The sequence below is a fragment of the Cydia strobilella genome, chromosome 24, assembly GCF_947568885.1.
Source record: "Cydia strobilella chromosome 24, ilCydStro3.1, whole genome shotgun sequence".
Taxonomy (NCBI): Eukaryota; Metazoa; Arthropoda; class Insecta; order Lepidoptera; family Tortricidae; genus Cydia; species Cydia strobilella.
Genome location: NC_086064.1, coordinates 1,208,373 through 1,231,623, shown reverse-complemented (window position 1 = coordinate 1,231,623; position 23,251 = coordinate 1,208,373). Strand labels below are relative to the sequence as shown.

Genomic DNA, 23,251 nt, shown 5'->3' with positions numbered 1-23,251 from the left:
AGGGCCCAGTAAGGAAATAGCTGGACATACTCAGAAAGAACGTAAAACGAAAAAGAGACTGTTCGAAAGATCTGTTAACCAGAACCCGCAGCGGCAAAACGCTGTATTGATACTTAGGTACTCTACAGCGTTCCCTTTTAAGACTCGGTTTAATAGAATTGTCTGTTCGTACTGCCATGACGAGTTTGAACCGATGACGGCGTTGAGGTGTCACATCAAAACTGACCACGTTAGCGCTGATTACAACAGCGCCTTTTACAAGGTGGTAGACGACCTAAAAATCGACATAACGGAATTCAAATGTAACTTATGTTCCCAAGAAATGCCGAGCGTCGATTTCTTTATGAACCATTTGTCCCGCGACCACAGCAAAACTGTCAACTTTGACGTTCCATTTGGAGTATTACCTTACAAGCAGGGGCCGTCCGGGTTGTGGATGTGTCTGGACTGCGACAAAACTTACTCTGAATTCTCTCAAATAAACGGACACTTGCGCAGTCACGTGAAGATATTCACTTGCGACAAATGCGGGGCGACTTTCCTCTCTGAGCACGGCTTGCGACAACATGAGCGTAACTTTAAATGCTACAAAGCCACTTATAAACCTAGATTTGGAAAAGCCCTGAAGCATCGTAGCAACACTGAAATTATATTGCAATGTTCTACAGCGCGTCCGTTCAGAACGTGGGGGCAGAATTTCAACTGCGTATACTGCCGCGTACAGTCCAACGATCCTAATGGTCTAAGAATGCACATGACAGCCAGACACGCTAATACCAATATCCAACATGTTTTCAGTCGAAAACTGAGGAAAGAGTTCCTTAAAGTTGACATCACTGATCTTCAATGCAAGCTCTGCTACTTACGAATCGACACGTTAGACGATCTTATATCCCATCTCAAGAACGATCACAAACAGCCTATCAATGCTGACGTGCAACCCGGAGTTTTGCCTTTTAAATTAAACGATGGATCCCACTGGAAATGCGCTATTTGCACTTGCCAGTTCTCAGATTTCATCTCTCTAAAGAAGCACACCGCTGAGCATTATCAGAACTTCGTCTGCGATACATGCGGTGAAGGATTTATAACAGAATCAGCGCTAATAGCACATACAAAGATCCCGCACGACAATAAATACAGCTGCAGCCGTTGTGTGGCGACGTTCTCTACTCTAGAAGAAAGGAACATCCACATCAAAACTCAGCATACAACACTACCATACATGTGTGCACATTGCAAAGATAAGCCTCGCTTCGCAACATGGGAGTTACGCAAGCGCCATCTCATGGAGTTCCATAACTATAAGCCTGGTGCCGAAATGTACGAATGCACTACTTGCCATATGACCTTCAAGACGAGGTCACAAAAGTATCATCACAATGTTAAAGCGCATAGAACTAAGAAGGAGACAGAATATGGGTATCCGTGTGGTAGTTGTTCTAGAGCTTTCGCGACTAAATTGTCCCTAGATAAGCATATTACTAAGAAACATTTTCACGTCTGATGTTTATAAAGCTACATTACTACATTAGTAACATTTGTATTTTGTATTTGTCCTATAATAATATTTATAAAAAGTAAATTGGTTGGAGGTAATTTTAAATGTCGAAAACATAAATAACACGTTACCAAATGTTAAATTGATATGACATCAGCAAAAGCGTATGACAATCTCATCTTAGAATCTTAGGATCTTAGAATCTCAGTATATTTGAGCGATTAGGTAGTAAAAGTCAAGAGTATATAATCTGGCAGGCCTGATAAGTGATTTTATTTAACCCTCAACGACTCTGATCTCGGAAATGATATTTATAGTACTTAACTACTTTGATTTATTTAGAATAATACTATTTGTAAATATATTTTAATAGATACTCTTATTGTATAGCAAACTAAGGAACTTAATTATGTGTAAGATCTATGTAAATGCTCCTTTCAATATTTAATACTTACCTATGACATCACTAAAACAGTATTTCAATGTTGAAACAAAACGTAAAAGGTTTATTTTTCTAGTGTACGCACAAAATGATATCAACAATGTTCCCCAAAAACCCGTGAAATATTTATTGAAATTATAGAAAATAAAATTATGTAGATGCCTATGTATTTATTGTGTGCAATTAATGAAATTGGTATCATAAATATTATTAAATAATTATACTTTTACAATTATTGTAACAATGCCACTAATAAATAGTTAAAAAAGAATCTGATTTTTATTCAATGTAAGTAAACAAAAATATACAAATCGATAACCGAGCGATGGCGAATAAAGTAAGAAGCTTCTTCAAGAAATGACACAATTTTTCTATTTTTAGGACGCAGCCAAACCGAACACGAAACTGTGATAAAGGTAGAGCCTAGCGTCATACCAATAGAAAATTGGCTCGCAGATAAACCGAGATATCAGCGCAGCGCTCGGGCAGAGGCTAGATATGCCACGAAGAAAAATGCCACCGCAATACTTGAGTGCTGGTCCGTGAGCCCCTTCCGATGGAAGCGCAATCAGTTCAAATGCGCCTACTGCGAAGCCAGCTTCACAGATTGTGCCCTCCTAAGACTTCACATACGCACTTGTTCACCCCAACACAGTGTCAAAGACATCTACAGCAAGTTCAAAGAGATGTCCCTGATCAATGTCGACGTAACTCAAGCCACGTGCCGTCTCTGCTCACTCCCGTACAGTGACGTCAAACAAATGCGAGAGCACGTCATCGAACACGGCTACGATTACGAAATCAACCAGCCCGAAGGCGTTCTCCCTTTCTTCCTCAACAAAGAATCATGGAGCTGCGTCATTTGCCAGCAAACTTTCAACAACTTCTTAAAACTATACGAGCACATGAACATACATTACCAACATTACATTTGTCCAACTTGCGGAAAGGGATATATGACTGCGCCAAGGTTAAGGAAGCATTCAGAGGTTCACATTTCTGGAACGTTTCCTTGCAACGAGTGCCCTAAGATATTTAGAATGCGCGCTGCTAGAGATTATCATAAAGCGCACGCTCACGCCAAAGCGCCTAGATACGAATGCCCTCATTGCAACATGCGGTTTGACGGTTACTACGACAGGATGAATCATCTCAACGCCACTCATAGTGAGAAAAAAGTCTCATATCGTTGTCCACACTGCGAGCTAACCTTTAAGACATCAGGCAAGCGAGCTATTCACGTTCGATCAGTTCACTTCCCGCCGCAGCGCGATTTTAGATGTTCAAGTTGCGAATGGAGCTTCAAAACTGCCTACGAACTGAGAAGACACAAAGTAAAACATTCAGGAGAAAGAAATTTTCACTGCAACGTCTGTGATAAATCATTTCCTAGGAACAGGGCGTTAAGGACGCATTTGAAAACTCATGATGATTTGGGCTGCAAGTGGTGTGGAGCCATGTTTAAGCAGCGGATGCAATTGCTGACTCACATGAGGGAAATGCATTCGGATATGTGCGAACTTGTTAACTTAGGTCCTGATAAAATATAGTGAACAATTCTGTATACAGTGTATAATTTTAACACAATAAAAGCTTTAATATTTTACTTTTTGTCATTATCCACTTCTGACCGTATCTGAACATTAACCTTTAACCTTACTTATTCCTCACAAGATTTTCTTGAGACAAAGTACCGAAATCAGAATGTGCAGATATATAATTAATCAGGAATGGTTGCATGTGGGGCAAGGCTTTTACTTAGTAACGTCTTCTTTTCTTTTTAGGTTCCGCTAATGCGGACGCGGAGGCAAAAGTAGGAGTTAGACGTGTTAGGAAATTAAAGGAGACCGTAAGCGCGCGTCAGATGCGCCGGCGTCGCCGCGCCAACAACGAGTTGCCAGAGGAATCTGAGAAACGCATCTCCAAAACTATGATGCGCAGGAACGCTATCACGCTCCTAGAATGCTCCACCGCTTGGGCTTTCCGCTGGTTCCACAGCGCCTTTTACTGCTCCTACTGTGATGCTAAATTCGTAGACACCGCTCCATTGCGTGAACACGTCCAAAACAACCACTTAATAGATCCACCCACTAATAAAATCTTCGCCAAACTAACCGAAAATAATATGGTCAAAGTAGATATAGGCAATCTCAGTTGTAGACTATGCAACCATCCCTTAACGGACATAGACGACCTGAAAGATCATCTTGTCTCTCAACACCAGATAACTATTAACTCCGATTATAGCGACGGAATATTACCGTTTAAGCTTGACCAAAACGGATTCTTTTGTCAAAAATGTTTCTCTCATTTCGTTAGCTTTTCTAAATTAAATGAACACATCAATACACATTATAAAAATCATATTTGCGATTCGTGTGGCAAAGGGTTTGTATCAAAATCTCGGTTTCGTACTCACGTTCAGTCGCATGAAACGGGAAGCTACCCTTGCGGGGATTGTACTGAAGTGCTAGAAACTAGAGCCGCTAGAATGTGCCACAGGCTGCGTGTGCATAAGAAAGGTGTAAGATACACGTGTCCTCGTTGCCCAGAACTGTTCACGACATATTACGCGAGAGCAAAGCACTTGGTCGACGACCATGCTCAACAACAACGGGACTACGACTGCACAGCTTGTGGCAAATCATTCGAAACCAGCTGCAAGAGAGCAGCTCACTTCCGGACCACGCATAAACCTGCCGAGAAGCGATACGAATGCCCCCAGTGCCACTCTACTTTCTACACCAATACAAAGTTAAGACGCCACGTGCTGACTCACGCAATGGATTACAATCAAACCCAATACACTAAATGATATGACAGCGAGTACAATCGGTGTCTTTCTGTTTTTAGGACCGGCTGAAGCAACTGCGAGCAAATCCGTTGAAATAAATTGGAAGCGGAAACGAAGAGTGGTGGAGGATAAAGCAAATGCGGCTCTTATTCTAGAACATTCTAATGCGGTTGCGTTTAGATGGCAACGCGGTAAAATTATGTGCGCGTATTGTCCGACCATATGCACAAGCGTTAGTGAAGTTCGCACTCACTCTAATACCCATGAAAACAAACTAGACGTTTTCAAACCTTGCGAAGGCGTGCGAAACTCATTCCCACTGAGAGTGGATATAACTGATCTCATTTGTAACTTATGTAAGGAAAAAGTAAATTCCTTGAATGGCTTTAAAAGTCATTTATCCCAACTACATTCCAAGTCATTCAATTCGGAGCACAGTGACGGAGTTATTCCATTTATTCTAACAGGGAAAGAATATAGGTGTGTACATTGCGATATGCATTTCGAAAGCTTCATGAGTTTGTTTATTCACATGAATAAGCACTACCAAACCTTTATTTGTCATACTTGCGGGAAAGGATTTGCCGGCAGGCACAAATTACGAGCGCATCAAATGTGCCACGAGACTGGGCAGTTTGGCTGCAAAAAATGTGATGCCGTCTTTCCTACTAGAGTCGCAAAAAACCGGCATGTTTCTGCCGCTCACGGACCCAAGGGAAGATACCGTTGCCCTATTTGTGAGATCCATTTCGATTCCTATCATTCTAGACTGAAGCATCTGGACAATGTGCATGGGAAAAAAGTTGAATATCGATGTAGCTTTTGCCCTTCTGTTTTTGGAAGTGGTAATCTGAGATACGCTCATATCAGATCCGTCCATAAACAGAAAAAATCCTGAACGAAATCAAGCTGTTCTACATCTAAAAAACAGAAGTAGTTCTTTTAAATAATAATAATGAATTAACCAACATTAAATATTAATCATCGCAGAAATATACTAACTAGTCAAACAAAAGCTCGGTGCGCTTTTTGATAGTGAATTTTCTTTTGTTTTTAGGGTCCACCGACCTCAAACTTAAATGGAAACCGAAACGCAAGTATAACGATCACAGAGACAATGCAGCTATTATAATAGAATGTTCCAACGTGTGCCCGTTCAGGTGGAAGCGGGGGACTTTTACGTGCGCCTTCTGTCCCATATCCTTCGGGGACTTTAGCAGCATCCGAGAACATGCGCTCGAGCACCCAAACCGTGTCGAGGCCATGCGATTAGCGCGACCCTTAGACAACGTCAAAGTAGAAATCACTGGGCTTCGCTGCGAACTCTGCTTACTACACATTAAAGACGTAGAGACATTAAAGGAACACCTACTTCAAATCCATGATAAACCTATTAGCATAAATCATGGCATCGGCGTTACTCCTTTCCTTATAGAAGGAAAAGAGTTCGTGTGCACACATTGTGGAGAACACTTTGAGCTGTTTTCAAAATTAAACACACATATGAATAATCATTATCCGAACAACATATGCTTCCAATGCGGCAAAGCATTCTCCGCCGCGCATAGACTTAAAGCTCACTTAGTTATACATGAGGCCTCAAACAGTATGCAGTATAAATGTTCCAAATGCGACGAGGTTTTCGCGACTCGTGCTTTGAAGAATAGCCACATGGCTTTAGCACACGGCCCCGAATATCGATATCGCTGTCCATATTGTAATGACTCGTTTTTAAGATACGCTGATAGGGCAAAGCATCTCAAGATTGCTCACGATAGGAAAGTTGAGTATCCTTGCCATCTATGCACAGCCGTCTTCTCCATGTGCAATCAGAGAACTAAGCATATACAACAAGTACACATTAGACATAAGCAGTTCTTCTGTGCCTTATGCCCGTATCAGTTCGTCACGGCAGCCCAACTTAGGAATCACATGGTCAAACATGTAGGGGAAAGAAAATACCAATGTCAGGTGTGTAAGAAGTCCTACGCTAGAACCAAAACGTTGAAGGAACACATGCGTATACATAATAATGATAAACGATTTGTTTGTGAGTTTTGTAACAACGCTTACGTACAGAAGTGCAGCCTTCAGAGCCATATGAGAACGCATCACCCTAACGCTGAACCTCTAAAGAAACTCAGATTGCCTATGCCTAATGTATATTAAAATTGTATCATTTATAATCAATAAATTACGTTTTAATAAGTGCAGGACTTTATAATTTCATACATTGAAAATCTCCTTAAAAGGTTACCCCATAAACAATTTTAAATATTTGTCTGAATAGATCTTCAACTTTCAGTCTAATCTCCTTAACCAATTTTTATAAAGTATACATTTACAAACAAGTATGAAATTTTGTTGGCTTTTTATTAAAACAGCCGTAGCCAGTCGCTTTCTTAGATACAATTTGATTAATAAATCGTTGGAAGAGGAGCTTTGATTAGATGTTTTTCTATTTTTAGGACGGAAAGGTGAAGACGTTCAGTACACACCAGAATCCGCTGTTGAGGTCAAACAAGAATTGGCCGAGGCAGAGGATATTGACGCTGCGTCCGCAGCCGTCAAACGGGAAGAGGGCGAACGGAGACGAACCAACTTTAGAAATAACATCTCCACTATTATAGACACGACCACCGCATACCCCTTCAAATATAGAAGGGGAATATACCTCTGTTACTACTGCAAACACACATTCCTAGAACCAGAAAAGCTACGCCAACACAATCGTATTTATCATTCCGAATCGAAAGTACTCCCGAAACCCAGAAAATATGAACCCGTCAAAATGGACTTCTCAACCGCTCTGTGCAAGCTGTGTTTAACTGAAATTCGCGACTATGCCATGTTGAAAGCACACCTGATCGAACACGGCAAAGAGATAGACAATACTTTTGGAGACAGCGTGCTTCCGTACAAGTTAAGCAAAGACGAGCACGTCTGTCAAGTGTGTGGGAAAACGTATGAGATGTTTCTTAGTTTACATAAACACATGAACGACCACTACGAACATTATATTTGTGAGAAATGTGGCAAAAGGTTCGCGACATCGCAACGCATGCTCAATCACACTCGCACTCACGAAACCGGCGTGTTTCCGTGCAAGCAGTGCGATGAGACTTTCTCATCGTACGCTCCCTTGTACACCCACGTTGCTAAGGTCCATAGATTTAACAAGCGATATAAATGTCCTATCTGTAACGAAAAATTCGTGTCTTACAAGCAGAGACTGAAGCACTTACACACGGTGCATGAGCAGAAAACGCCTGTTTTCCCTTGTCCCTCTTGCGACAGAGTTTTCGATTTATGTAGTAAGAGAACGGCACATATTAGGTTCCAGCATTTGCAGGAGAGGAATCATGTGTGCAGTGTCTGCGGGATGAAGTTTTTCAGTAATTATGAGCTTCAAGAACATGCGATCAAGCATGGCGGGGAGAGGATATACCAGTGCGATGTCTGTAAGAAGGCGTACGCTAGAATAAAGACCCTTCGGGAACATATGCGGATACATAACAACGACAGACGCTATACGTGTCCCGTATGTGGGCAGAGTTTCATTCAAAATTGTAGCATGAAGCAGCATATTAGGGTGCATCATCCCACGCATTTGAAAGATGTATTTTAATTGTGACTAATAAATATTAAATAGCAATTGCTTATTGAAATACGTCTTTGTTTCTTATTATAGGTCCGTAACTATTACTCGTTATTTTAATACCTACATTCTGTGCACTTATAGGCATTGATCAAAAATCTGAACATTTTGAACACTCAATACTACGAAATGTATCTTGAATTGAATTGAAAAGAATTGCCCGTTTTCTATACTGTGAAAAAGGCTTCGTATTCCTAAGTTTTAAATCTAGTTCGCTCAGTATTTCTTGCAGCATTGCTAGAGTGAGAAAATTATACGAAAGTATTACTATCTTAGTCTAGTCTAGTAAATCTGTCTCCCGCTTTAGTCAGACTGTGCTCAAAAAGTCGTTACTTATGGGTTATGGACGTCATAATATATCCTTCCTTACATCTTAGCCGTCATTGACTTCAATCAGTCCGATTTGAATAATAAGGTTTATTTGCGCATATGGATAGTGTCGTATCTATCTTTTATACTAATCCCCGAAAAATAACTTTCTTAATAACCCTTGTAAAATACTTAGCCATGCTTTTATTACATGAAAGTGATGAAGACACAGTGGCCAGTGCATACTTTTGCCATACAATAAATAAACAATTAAGCTAAGTAGAGTTCTTTCTATTTTTAGGACCGAAAAACGAAGAAGCCGATCAGGTAAACGAGGATATTACCGCAGCGGAAAACACTGAGGATTCCCTATGGCGCGCGAACCTATGGAATAACGTTAATACTATCGTCGCTATGACCACGGTTTACCCATTCAAGTACAAAGCCAACCTAAACGGCGCGATATTTCAATGTTATTATTGCACAGATGCATTCTGCGATCCAGCAGAAATGAGAAATCATAATCGTGACCGTCATTCTGACGAAAAAAAAGTTCCCAGACCTAAATGTTATAAACCCGTAAAAATGGACTTCACGGCTGCATCGTGTAAGATGTGTGCAGCTGACATTCAGAACTATGCTATGCTAAAAAGCCACTTGACGGAACACGGTAAAGTCATCGACACAAAGCGCGGAGAGAGTATCATGCCGTATTGCCTGGGCTCAGAGTCAAATGTTTGCCAAATATGCAAGAAGAAGTTTCATAAATTCGTGTGTTTAGTCAGACATATGTCAGAGCATTCCGATCGTCATAGATGCAAAAAATGTGGCCAAAGTTTAAAATCTTATGCTCAGCTTGTGACTCACATCCGACAAAATGAATGTAGCACGCGCGAAAACAAGTCAGTTGATATCGGAGATGCTAGTGCATCAGCAGATAGAGATATGGAACAATTTGAAAATGAAGCTTTTGCTAGACATGCCGCCGAGCAGACTAAGTTTGCTAACTTCAGAAATAATATTTCTATAATAACAACCATGACTACAGTCTACCCCTTTAAGTATAAAAGGGGCTTATTTCAATGTTACTTCTGTGACACGACGTCTCTAAATCCAGACGACATTCGAAGCCACAACCGTGCTCAACATTATGATATTAAATCATTTCCAAATTTTAGAGCTTATCAGCCTTTAAAAATGGACTTTGCGGATGCTTCCTGCAAGCTTTGTTTAGCCGAAATACGCGACTATCCTACGTTAAAAAGCCATTTAGCTGAACACGACAATATAATAGACACCTCGCTTAGCGAGAGCGTGATTCCCTACAACTTGAACAAAGATGAGATCGTTTGTCAAATATGTAATGCAACCTACCAATCGTTTTTAACTCTACACAGACACATGAACGTACATTATGCCTGTAACATTTGTGATAAATGTGGCAAAGGTTATAAAACTCACTCACAGCTAGCCATTCATCGCAAAACTCATGAGAGCGGCGTATTCCCTTGCAAGGAATGCAATCAAACTTTCCCGTTCCTTTCACGTCTACATTCTCACAGTGCCAAAGTACACAAACGCAAGATACCACACACCTTATACAAATGCCCCGTTTGTAAAGAGGATTTCCCTACTTACAGACAAAGGTTGATACACTTGTCCCAAGTACATGGCCACAAATTGCCGGAGTTTCCCTGTCCCTCCTGCAATAAGGTCTTCAATGTATGCAGCAATTTGACCAACCATATGAAAACGAAACACTTTAAAAAAGAGAAAAATTACGCATGCACCTTGTGTGACATGAAGTTCTCTACCAATCCTGCGCTTAGAGATCATGTAGTTAAACATAACGGCGAAAGGAAATTCCAATGTGATATTTGCAAGAAGGCGTATGCCAGAATTAAGACCCTGAGGGAACACATGCGTATTCATAACGATGACCGACGGTTCGCTTGTGCTGTGTGTGGACTAACCTTTATACAAAAGTGCAGTATGAAGCACCATATGAGGGTACATCACCCTACGGAATTTAAACAAGAATTTGAGTCATGATCTGTTAAAATGTTCTTATCATATAGTAGATGAACCAATTCTATGAACCAATGTCTCGATTATTAAGTTTTTACAAATACATAATCAAAACTAAGTTTGTTGACGTAATAGATATATCTAATAAATGAATTTCTTGATATAGGGCAGTTTTTGTTAATATCCAAGCCCCAGCCTTTCTCAACTAGCCATAGCTGAAGAAACGAAAAAAGTCTTGACTTTGAATGAACGTATCGTTTAGTTTTTTTTTCTGTTTTTAGGGCGGGAAAGTGAAGAACCCACACAGGCTAAGAAAATGAGCGAAGCAGAGCGCTGGCGCGCCAATTTAAGAGATAACGTTTCTGCTATTATATCTACAACTACAGCGTGTCCGTTTAAATACAAAAAAGGACAATACCTTTGTTTCTTCTGTGTAGACGTATTTCAAGAAGCAGAAAAGCTTCGCGAACACCACCGAAACCAACATTATGATGAGATACAACTGCCTAAGCTGAAAGCGTATGATCCAACAAAAGTGGACATAGCGGATGCTTTGTGCAAACTGTGCTTAGCACAAATTACGGACTATGCCATGTTAAAAGCCCACTTGGCCGAGCACGGCAAACAATTAGTCACAACGAACTCTGCGCAGGGCGAGACTGTGCTTCCATTTAGAATGCTCAGAAATAGCCACATTTGCCAACTATGCGGAAAGCCCTGCGATTCACTAATGAGATTACTTAATCACATGCACGTACACTCCACTCGTCATGTGTGTGGTAAATGCGGAAATCGATTCAGGAGTTCGGTCCAGCTGGCCAAACATATTCAAATGAAAGAGTGCGGTACATATAAAAAGGATTCCGTTGAGGCGGATGATGCCGATGAAAGATTCGCCGGCGAACGGAGACGCATTAGTCTAATAAACAATCTCTCAATTATCATTGCGATGACAACAGTACAGCCATTCCGTTTTGATAAAGGAGTTTATCTCTGTTACTACTGCAAAGAAACTTTCACAGAGCCAGCGGTGCTTCGACAACACAATCGCGACCAACACACTGAAATTAAAAAAATACCCAAATATCACGAACCCGCTAAAGTTGACTTTGTAGGCGCTTCATGCAAGATTTGCTCGAAAAAAATTCCTGATAATCAAACATTGAAATCCCATCTGACTGAACATGGGAAGGAATTGGACATGACTTACGGCGATAGCGTTATCCCTTACAACCTAAACAGTTCTTCTGAGCATGTTTGTCAAATATGTGGAAAGAAATATGAAACGTTCGTAGGCTTACATAGGCATATAAATGAACATTATGACAGCTACATATGTGACCAATGTGGGAAGAAGTTTATCACTTCCCGGCAAATGATCAGGCACGCTCGCATCCACAATTCTCAGGAACAAGGCTTGTTTCCTTGCAAGAACTGCGATCAAACATTCACAATCCGCGCTCATCTCACTTCGCACATTACCAAAGAACACAAACCCAAAGAGCGGAATAAATGTCCTATTTGCAACGAGAAATTTGCCTTTTACGGGCAGAGACTGAAACACCTACGTACTGTCCATGATCAAAAAACCGCCGATTATCCTTGTCCCTCATGTGACAAAGTCTTTGATCTGAGTAGTAAACGATCTGAACATATAAGGTATCAACACTTGCAGGTGAAGAGACATGAGTGTCATATTTGTGGCATGAAGTTCTTTGGTAAACATGGGCTGGACGCTCACTCGGTTAAACATGGCGGTGAGAGGAAATTCCAGTGTGAGGTGTGCAATAAAGCGTACGCTCGGCTGAAAACGTTGCGTGAACATATGCGGATTCACAACAATGACAGGCGGTTCACTTGCTCTGCTTGTGGCCAGGCCTTTGTACAGAAGTGTAGCATGAAACATCATATTAAAGTTCATCATCCTACACTTTTAAAAGATGAAATCGAATCGTAACATAACAATCATACTTTTACTCTTATGTATTAATTTTTATTATAAATAAATAATTTAAATACCTATTAGTAAATATGATTCGTTTTGCTAATTTTCTGCCCATAATTACTTTCCTGAAACTATGAGTTATGACTAAAGAATACCGTAGTATCACGGTGTATCTTTCGGTGTGTCTTAATCATCAAAGCATTGCTTCTTCACAAGTGCGATTTTTTTGTGCTAGGTACCCAATTTTCGAAATAAAAGATTCGTACCCAATCTTCGAAATAAAAGATTGAATCCAAGTCGATTCTTTTAAAATGTTAATCGTCTTGGTCTTATTGAATTGAACTCATTTGCACGTTAAATTATATGTAAGGTTTAACTGAATCGTGCTTTTGACCCGGTGTTGACTTGACAAACTGACATCGCGCTCGAAATGCATGCAATCAATGATTATATGGAAGTCATGGACGTTTTTCTCATTTCTAGGTGATGAGACCTCACCCACCGACAGTGAGAAACAGATAGCTGGCCTGAAAACCGGCGGATATAAAGAAAACGAAGACAAATTTAAAAAATCTAATGTCGATGTCGATGACTTGAAAGCTAGGAAAAAGAACGCTACAGTGCTACTACAATTCACTAAGATATGTCCGTTTAGATGGATGAAGAATTTATACTTGTGTTTTTACTGTGATAACCAATTTAACGACCCAGCGTGGCTGAGGACACACAATGAAAATGAGCATTGCGACAAAACTACTGCACAAGTTAGATGTGCTCTCTCAAAATTGAAGAAATATGAACTGGCCAAAGTAGATGTGACTATCACTGGATGCGCTATTTGCGACGATGTTATAATTGATTTCAATGAGTTAAAAAAGCATCTGCTAGAAAAACATAACAAAAACATTGACCCGAAATCGAATGACGGTATTCTCCCATTTAAAGTAAGGAAAGATGAGTTCAAATGCGCAGTTTGTTCTGAAACGTTCGCTGAATTCAAAAGTTTAAACCAGCACATGAACGTACACTATCAGAATTTTATATGTGAGCAATGTGGAACGGGTTTCATCACCCCAGAGCGTTTGAGGACACATTCCTTTTCTCACGAGACGGGCTCTTTTCCTTGTGACGCTTGTGAAAAAGTTTTTCGATCCACAAATGCCAAGAACGAACATTACGCTCTCGTCCACATGCGGGTTAAGAGGCATCGATGCCCCCATTGCCCCGAGACATTTAGAAATTACTTTCAAAGAAACAAACACGTTTCGTCTGTCCACGGTCTGAAACTTAAAGAGTTTAAGTGTAATTTGTGTCCTAAAGTTTTCACACTAAGTGGGAAACTGGGAGTTCATGTCAGGACGGTGCATTTGAAGCTTAAACGGCACGCGTGCGAAGTATGCGAATGGAAGTTCTATTCTAAATCTGAGCTGAAGGAGCATATGATCCGTCACGGAGGAGAGAGGAAGCATCAATGCTCAGTGTGCAAGAAGTCGTATGCGAGGAAATATACTCTGCGGGAACATATGCGTATACACGAGGATGACAGGAGATTCATTTGTGCGACTTGCGGGGAGTCATTTGTGCAAAACTGTAGTTTGAAACATCACGTGAAAGTCCACCATCCGGTTAAATATGAATTTATGTCATGAGAAAGGTTGTTAACGTCTAATTTTGGCCTTATTATGATATTGAAATCATAAAACAGTGAATTAGGAACTATTTTTTCTGACCATAATTTTAATGTGACATTTCTTGTTCTTACGAAATAAATTGTACCAAAACAGTTTTGTTTTGTCTCAAGTCTTCACCGTCCTTTAAATTAATCTATAAGAAGCTAAACCTGGGAAATGGTTATATTTTAACAATGCACCTGCGTTTACACTTGAACACAGAATAAGTAATATAGCTAATATGCATGAATGTGTTGACGTCGTGATACAAGTACGAATTTTCTGTTTTCTAGGATCCGACTCGCCAATATTACCGGAAATACAGAAGCAGAAAAGGATCGTGCCCTTATTCCAAGTGGCATACGACCGCAGCTTATGTAAGCCGCTGGGCACGATATTGGACTTCGATAAAATTGATCTAAAACTCAGGTCTCCCGCTAAGACCGATCATTATCCTCCGACTACTTCGAGGGATTACACTCCATCCCGAAGTCCGTCTCCTGTATCAAATAGCGGCCATATCACGCCTCCCCAGGCCGGGGTCGTAGGGAACTTAGATCCGCCCGTTGAAGTACTAGTTCCACAAAAAAACAAAAAACGACCTGATATTCGACAAAATGCATTAACAGTCTTTGAGAACTCGACAGTGTACCCCTTCATTTATGGGAACAACAAATTCAAATGTTTCGTTTGTTCGCAACCGTTTCTGGAAACTGTTGAATTGAGTCGTCATATGCAAGAGTGCCATGGATTTAGCGCTTTAAAAAGACTGGTCAACAACCGACGAGAGAATGTACTCAAAGTAGATGTTTGTGATATGGTGTGCAAGATCTGTTCCCTGAAACCTAAAGATTTAGCGGAACTGAAGCATCACTTAAAAGAAGCACATCAAAAACCAATAGACCCTGAATTGAAAGATAATATGATACCCTTCAGACTAGACGGACGAGAGGGTTCCTACAAATGTGTTATGTGCGACGAGGAGTTCATCAAAATCCGAATACTGGTCATACACATGAGCGTGCACTTTAATAACTACAGCTGTGAAATTTGCGGTTCTGGGTTCATGACACTACGTCTATTAAAGAAGCACCTCGAAGTGCATGAAAACGGCAACTTTCCTTGTGACCGTTGTAACAAAGTGTTCACTACACCTCATAAGCGCTCGCTTCATATTCGAGGTGTGCATTTGAAACAATATCCGCGACGATGTCCCATATGCCCAGAAAGATTCAATTCTAATTATAGACGGACTATCCATCTTCAGGACGTGCATAATCAGTCGACTCGTGTCCACAAATGTGAGACTTGCGGGCGAGGTTTTAATCTCAAATACCATTTAATATGCCACACCCGCTCTGTGCACCTTCAAGAGAGGAACCAGCAATGTGACGTGTGCCATCAAAGGTTCTGCAATAAGGAAACGTTGAAACGCCACATGGTGATACACACAGGGGAGAAAAACTATAAGTGCGAAGTGTGCGGTATGGCGTTTTTAAGAAGAAAGAACTTAAAAGATCATCTTAGACTACATGAAGGTGTACTACAAGTGTAAAACTAAAAATCTAGAGATGTATTTATTTTTGACGTTTGCTGATCTGTATTATTTATTATTTGTATAAAATAAATTCACACGCACAAAAATTTTACGTAATATGAAATTTAGGGTAATTTTATTTTTTAATAAATAAGTTTAATACACAGAAACGTTTTGTTTTTCTTCTAGGGACCATCCAAGAGAGCCAGTCGTCTATCGTACTAAAAGATGACGACGGCAGCGACATAAAGCTTACTCTACTCAAGACACCCATCGATATACATGATTTGGAATGTGTATATGAAGATAACACATATAAAACTAAGATAAAGAAACAAAAACAATATATAAATAAAATTAAAATAAGTAAATCATTCAGAGGTGACATAGGCAACCTAACAATATTAAAAGATCCGATTTCTCTTGACGACATACAGTGGAGCGATGACATAGGCCAAGGAAATTCGTTCACATTTAACGTAAAGACTTTTCAACGCGCCTATCTTTATAAACCACCGCTCAAAAAATGTATTGTACCCTTAAAAGGCGAAGCCTGGAAGAAAAATGCTTTAACCATATTCGAAAACTCATACGTGTACCCCTTTATACATGCAAGTAACAAATACAAGTGTTTTATTTGTGCTAGAACTTTTTTAGATGCTAACTTATTGAAACATCACACAATTGACGAACATTGTGTAGAAGACCTGAAATCAGAATTGATTAATAGAGTTCGTGACAAAAACATTAAGGTAGATGTTAGTTGTTTAGAATGTAGATTGTGTCCAGACATTCTACCAGACTTACACGCTTTGAAAATACATTTGAAACATCATGGAAAACAAGTTGACGCTGAAATGAATGATAACATTATACCATTCAAGTTGGGAGGGAAAACTTTTGACTGTCAAATATGTGGTGAAAATTATGTTAAATTGCGACTGCTTATAATCCATATGAGCAAGCACTTTAACAACTTCAGCTGTGACATCTGCGGCTCCGTGTTTATCTCGATAAACCTTCTCAAACGCCATCTACAAATCCACGAACAAGGCAACTTTCCTTGTAATAAATGTGACAAAGTATTCAGTAACGCCGCTAAAAGAACTTTACACATGCGAGGGGTACACAAAAAGCAGCATCCAAGAAGATGTCCGATATGCCCAGAGAGATTTAACTCGGACTATCAAAGAACAAAGCATTTGCGCATCGTGCACAACCAGAGCACAGGCCTGTTCAGATGCGAGACATGCGGGAGAGAATACGACTTGAAATATCATCTGTTACTCCATATAAGATCAGTTCACTTACAGGAACGCAATCACGAATGTAGCGTGTGTCACGCTAGATTCTTCTCAAAATACTGCCTGTCTAGGCACATGGTGATACATTCAGGGGAGAAAAACTTCAAATGCAATATTTGCGGTAAAGCGTATGCAAGGATGAAAAATTTGAGAGAACATTCCAGGTCCCACGAACCTGGGGTTACGTGTACTGTGTGTGGGATGAACTGTTGTGACAGTGAAGCGCTTGTAGCGCACATTAATAGTTCTCATGGCGTAACTTAAAGTAAAAAGGAAGAGCGGTGTTGCCCAACACAGGCAAATTTTGCTTACCGGGCAGCACTGTCCCCTACTTTATAAACACCTGTATATTTTACGAAAATTAATAATTTTAATTTTTTAAATCTACATGAAATAAAACTATGAAAACGGATTATATCGCGTATATTGAATTTATAATACATCCCGACGTTTCGAACTCTTTACAGCGTTCGTGGTCAACGGGTGACTGAGGAAAAATTACAAAATGCAAAAATACCCACATACTAAAATAATGAACAATCATAGACTACAAACTTTAAGGCTGGTTGTACATGCAAAATCGGTTCATAAGGCTAGTTATACACTATAATTATTTTTCAAGTAAAGATATATATATATACGCGATAAAAAAAAAATCTAATTTTTAAATCTAATTTTATATTTGAACAAAGTTTTATTCATAGATAGTAGGAACTGGCCTGGCCTGACTTGTTCCCTTCTCATAGCTGTGACACGGTACAAGGAAACACGGTAGATTATGGTATATTCCAAGGACTAAACTTGGAAATAAATTTATAAACCCACACTGTGCCTACTTTGTCATTAAAGTGAACCAAATTTTAGTAGTGAGTATTGTTTTAGCGTAGGCGTTCGTAAAACTCATGTAACAAAATTTTAGTTTTCCTCTTTCTTACCACAACAATTTAAAGATGCAGAAAAAAGGTTGGTTTAATTTTGCACGCAAATCTCAGTTTTTCTTTCCGACCGACAGGTTTAAAAGACAAATTTTCTTCCCCAGGATTACCGGCAAGACAACGACCCGGGCCCAGGACGAGTATCTGGCAAATGACCATATCAGAACGGCAGAACGCCGCCACTTTCCTAGAGTTCACCACTATCAAGCCGTTCTTTTACCAGCAGGCTAATTTCAAATGCTTCTACTGTAACGAAGTCTTCCCAGAGATCCACTCAGTATTACAACACACAGCATTCCACGTCACACCAGAAAGGTGCTGCTTACTCAAACAGTATTTACGGAAAGGGAAACGGGTTATAAAAGTTGATATATCGGGTCTAAAATGCAAGCTTTGTGAACAGAAGTACTCGGACTTAGACGATATCAGAAAACATTTAATCGCGGCTCATAAAAAGGAATTCAATACAGCAGGAAACGGCCTCATGGCATATGATCTAAGTACTAACAACGGTCTCCTATCCTGTCACAAGTGCTCTAAAACCTTCAACTCTTTCTTCCTTCTCAACAGGCACATGAACGTTCATTTCAGCGTCGTTTGCGAAACTTGCGGCCTCGGCTTCATGTCTCACCAACGCCTCATAAACCATAGGATAGTCCATCAAAACGGTGTGCACAAGTGCGACAAATGCCAAGAAGTATTCACCACTAAGTTAAAACTACGTTACCACTTATTTAAAAAACATGAGGTTACCAATGCAAAGAAGATAAAGCCTTTAAAATGTCCTCATTGCTTGGAAAGGTTTGCTGAGCATTATCGTAAAATGACGCATCTGAAAGATGCGCACGGAATCACCTTTTCCTTTGAATGCCAAATGTGTAAAGCAGTTTTTCCCACAAGAAGAGCTTTGACAGAACATACAACTAAGTTACACACGCAAAAAATCCAGTGCAAGGTCTGTGGAAAATGCTTTGGAACAAAGTCATTGCTGAAGATGCATATGAGGGGTCATACGGGTGAAAGGAATTTCTTCTGCTCGATATGTCAGAAAGCTTACATGCACGAGAGAACTCTGAGACAGCACATGAGGGTCCACGGCCCTGTGTGGAAGTTTACGTGCTCCGAATGCGGCAGCGGCTTCCACAATAGGAACGATTACAATAAACATATGAAGCAGTGGCATCCTCAGTGGCAGTTTAAGACTATTGTCAAAAATTTTGGAACTGAACTTATGAATTGAAGGGAATTAAGACGAAAATCAAGAATTAAGGTCATCAATTCGTTCAACACGTTTAATAAAGTGTTTAAACCACTAAGACCTGATTAGATGCTTTGAAATAAATCACGCTTAAGATTGTGATTATTTGTGAACCAATCACAGACTTTTTTATATTTATGTTAGTTTTGATATTTAGTGCCATATATTTAACTATACGACCGATCGTAAAAGATTTGATTTATAGAGTTAGGTAAACATTAGCTTTTGTTTTAAGATAAGTATTATTATAAACCTAAATTCGGATTTTAACTAATTTATTTCTAATAATAATTAAATGACTCAATTACATTACATACATTGTAAGGACTGTTAAGTAACGAACAAGCTTTAATTATTATCTTTAGTGACCTAGAAAATGTTTTTTACAGAAAACCAATAACCAAATCTTATGTTCATTTTGAAATATAGTTGTAGTGCAAATAAATTTGATTTTTCATAATAATATACTTAATTTCTATCGTCCCTGTATACCTGAAGATGAATAAACAAACAATTCATAAAAAATATATTTATTAAATTGCTAAAAGGCAGGAAACGGTTCAACTACAACCTACGTAACAGAAGTATCCGCACTGGATTTTGTTTGTGCATTGCATGTTGTGATGATTTTGAGCACTAAGACGATTGGAGGAAACATTCAAAATAACCTTTGTTCCCTCAGGCCTGGACCCTCGACAAGGAGCCATCACCAGTATATGGGAGATGACGGTGTCCGAGCGACAGAACGCGGCCGTCTTCCTTGAACACACCACCGTCCGACCCTTCGTGTACTGTCGCTACTTTTTCAAATGCTTCTTCTGCCACGAACATTACTCCGAAATCAACACATTACTCCAACACACAGATACCCACGAAATACCTAAAACAGACAAAATTCTTAAAGAGCTACTCCCAAAAGGAAAACGAACAATAAAAGTGGATATATCCGCACTAAAATGCAGAATTTGTAACGAAAACTTTAGCGATTTAGACAAAATTCGAGCGCATTTAACAGACGCACACAATAAAGAGTTTACCAAATCAGGAAATGGCCTAGTTGCTTATAATTTGACTGTTACCAATGGACAGTTTTCTTGTCACATATGCAACAAAATTTTCCAAACATTTATACTTCTAAACCGACATATGAACGTGCATTTTAGTAATGCGATCTGCGAAACATGCGGGGTCGGTTTTATGACGCATCAGCGGTTGATGCAGCACAAAGAGATACATTTACCTGGAGGATATCCATGCGAGAAGTGCAAAAAGGTTTACACAACCAGCTCCAACTTGAGGTATCATATAGAAAAGGCTCATGAGGGTTCCACGCGGATGCGAATGCTGCGTTGCCCACACTGCCCTGAAAGATTCTTCGAGCATTTCCGAAAACTGCGGCATTTGAAAGAAGCCCATGGAATAACTTTCACTTTCGAATGCGAGACTTGTAAATCTACCTTTCCCAGTCGCCGAGCTTTGACGATGCACACGAACAAGTTTCATACCCAGAAAACTCAATGCGAAATATGTAAGAAGAGTTTCAGCTGCCGCACAACGTTAAAAAAGCACATGGTGTCTCATACGGGAGAACGGAATTTCGTATGTAACTTGTGTCAGAAAGCATACCGGCACCAGAAAAGCTTGAAGCAACATATGAGGACGCATTTGCAGGGGGAGGATTACAATAAGTTCATGTGCGCGGAATGTGGGGCCGGGTTTCCGAACCGAAACGATTTCAACAAGCACGTTAAGGAGTGGCATCCGCGGTGCTTCTTTAATTTTACCGTGAATTAATTTAATTTAATTATTTTAATTTTATAGAATTAAACAAATTTTATTTTTGTACAAGAACTAGTCAGTAACTACCTCTTACTCGAAAATATTTACGTAAACCTTACTCAAGCTCAATATGAGTGTAAGTAACATGCCTATATTGCCTATGATCTCTTAAGCAATAAAGATTAAATTTCTATATTATTTCAGTGTTTCTTTTCTTCTATTCCGGCACTGCTTCTGTATTATTAATATTATTATACACCATTTTAGATAAGATGGAGGCCAGTATGGACACTGGCTATGAGCTAGGTAACTATATTACATTAAGTTAAACTATAATTCGTTTCTAGTTTGTCAATATCATTAAACGTGATATTTTTCTTCCACAGACGATAGACCAAGCATTAAAACAAGCGTGTGGCAAATGACGCTCCCGGAACGAAAAAACGCGGCCACTTTCATTCAATACACCACAGTCAGGCCTTTCATATTCATGGGGACGTGTTTCAAGTGCTTCTACTGTGCCGAGTACTTCTCGAAACTTCCAGCTCTACTTGACCATACCAGCAACCACAAAATTCCGGACGAATCAAAGCTTTTAGAGAAATACGTTCACAAAGAAAAGAGGGTGTTACAAGTCGACATATCAGATCTACACTGCCGCTTATGTAGTTTAAAATATTCTGATCTTCAAACGGTTAAAGAGCATTTACAGAATCAACACGAAAAGCCTTTCTATCCCGCCAGCAATGGCATGACTGAATACAACATGGAATTAAAAAATGGTGCTTTCGTATGTCACATCTGTGACAGCGATTTTCACACATTTACGCTTCTTAACTCTCACATGAATTGTCACGTTGGCAAAGTTGTCTGCGAGACTTGCGGAGCCGGCTTCTTGAACAAATACTTCCTTTTAAAACACAAGGAAACTCATTTAGATAACAAATTTAATTGTAAGGAGTGTACTGCTGTATTCGGAAAGAAGAGTCAACTTAAATATCATACTAAAATCATTCATAAGGGTCAAGAGAGAGTAAAACCTAAAAAATGTCCGCAATGTGATGAGACCTTCAAGGAACATTACAGTAAAGTAATCCATCTTAAAGAGGTCCACGGCGTGTCGCAGACATTTGAATGCCATATATGCAAAGCTAAGTTCACATCGCGATGGGCAATCACTCAGCATACAACCCGGTATCACACAGAGAAATATAAATGTGAGATTTGCTCAAAATGCTTCAGCATAGAGTCGAAACTGAAACAGCATATGCGCGGACATACTGGCGAGAGGAACTTTATATGTCCAATCTGCAAGAATGCGTACATGCACAAGATGACACTTCGCAAGCATATGCGTAGTCATAGTGCTGCATACAAGTTTGTGTGTGCGGAATGTGGAGCAGGCTTTCATAACAAGAATGACTTCGTTAAACATACCAAGCAGTGGCACGCGCCTTCGAGTGATCTTATAGTTCGATGAACGTTCAAGTTGTAATAGTGTTAGAAATACCAGCATGAAGCAAAAGACTAAATTTGACTGGCACCTACGAGACGGTCAGGTCGAAATCGAGGGCAACAGTGTTAGGGACAGGGCGTGACAGTGCGTAGAGGAGATGGAGCTGTAGGGTAGGGATATCCCTGATGTGATTGACTTAGCTCACTTAGCAAGAAATATTTTGTCACCGAAATAGCAAGACATTACCTAATGAGTTACCCACTCGTACCAATTAAAGATTGTATGTCATTTATTTATTTTTGTGTAAAGTAAAATACGTTACATAAAAGCTAGCAAGAAATGAAACAGAATAGCACTATCTACATTAATCGATACCTAATGGATATTACATTTAAGAAGCAATAAAAAATTGTACCAATGCTTTAGCTTTTTTAATTAAGTAGGTACCTATTTCGGCGTGAGAGTACTCAAGTTAAAACGCAGGGATAAGACACCTTTCTTACCTGACATCTACGAAAAGGTATCTATATTATCAACTTAATCTGACTTTTATGCTTGTTCTTCCATAAGTTGTTTTATAATGCATGCTATATGATTGTGGTTTCATTAGATAAAACTGCTCTTTGTACGTGAGA

General features: G+C 39.6%; 3 protein-coding genes across 13 annotated transcripts in view; all 3 read left to right on the top strand.

Moving 5' to 3' along the window:
- The window catches only part of LOC134752282 (gastrula zinc finger protein XlCGF57.1-like), a 48,420-nt gene that overhangs the window by 23,997 nt on the left and 1,172 nt on the right, over positions 1 to 23,251 (top strand). Inside the window, exon 5 of one of the 11 annotated variants that reach the window (XM_063687936.1) lies at positions 21,547 to 22,673. The exons of 1 other annotated variant lie outside the window; for it this stretch is intronic. In XM_063687936.1, the coding sequence (XP_063544006.1) occupies positions 21,547 to 22,640 (1,094 nt within the window). In that variant the 3' untranslated portion in view covers positions 22,641 to 22,673. Of the gene's footprint in view, positions 1 to 2; positions 2,182 to 2,324; positions 3,548 to 7,205; positions 8,406 to 9,005; positions 10,772 to 11,013; positions 12,705 to 13,160; positions 14,359 to 14,640; positions 16,042 to 16,073; positions 17,468 to 20,063; positions 21,191 to 21,546; positions 22,674 to 23,251 lie in introns of those variants that run through there. 9 more of the 11 variants (XM_063687935.1, XM_063687928.1, XM_063687929.1 and 6 more) reach the window with 9 other exon arrangements.
- LOC134752299 (zinc finger protein 85-like) lies at positions 4,766 to 6,927 on the top strand. The gene is made up of 2 exons (XM_063687962.1): positions 4,766 to 5,093; positions 5,795 to 6,927. The coding sequence occupies exons 1-2, from the start codon at positions 4,937 to 4,939 to the stop codon at positions 6,904 to 6,906; spliced, it is 1,269 nt and encodes a 422-aa protein (XP_063544032.1). The 5' UTR covers positions 4,766 to 4,936; the 3' UTR covers positions 6,907 to 6,927.
- On the top strand, positions 17,974 to 20,056 carry LOC134752305 (zinc finger protein 273-like). Its single transcript, XM_063687975.1, has one exon. It carries the CDS (start codon positions 18,275 to 18,277, stop codon positions 19,361 to 19,363), a length of 1,089 nt encoding a protein of 362 aa, XP_063544045.1. The 5' UTR covers positions 17,974 to 18,274; the 3' UTR covers positions 19,364 to 20,056.

Coding starts and splice junctions, on each gene's coding strand:
- LOC134752299 (XM_063687962.1), top strand. CDS start 4,937: ATGTGCGCGTATTGTCCGACCATATGCACAAGCGTTAGTGAAGTTCGC. Junction 5,094..5,794: donor TGATCTCATTTGTAACTTAT/GTAAGGAAAAAG, acceptor TTTTGTTTTTAG/GGTCCACCGACCTCAAACTT.
- LOC134752305 (XM_063687975.1), top strand. CDS start 18,275: ATGACCATATCAGAACGGCAGAACGCCGCCACTTTCCTAGAGTTCACC.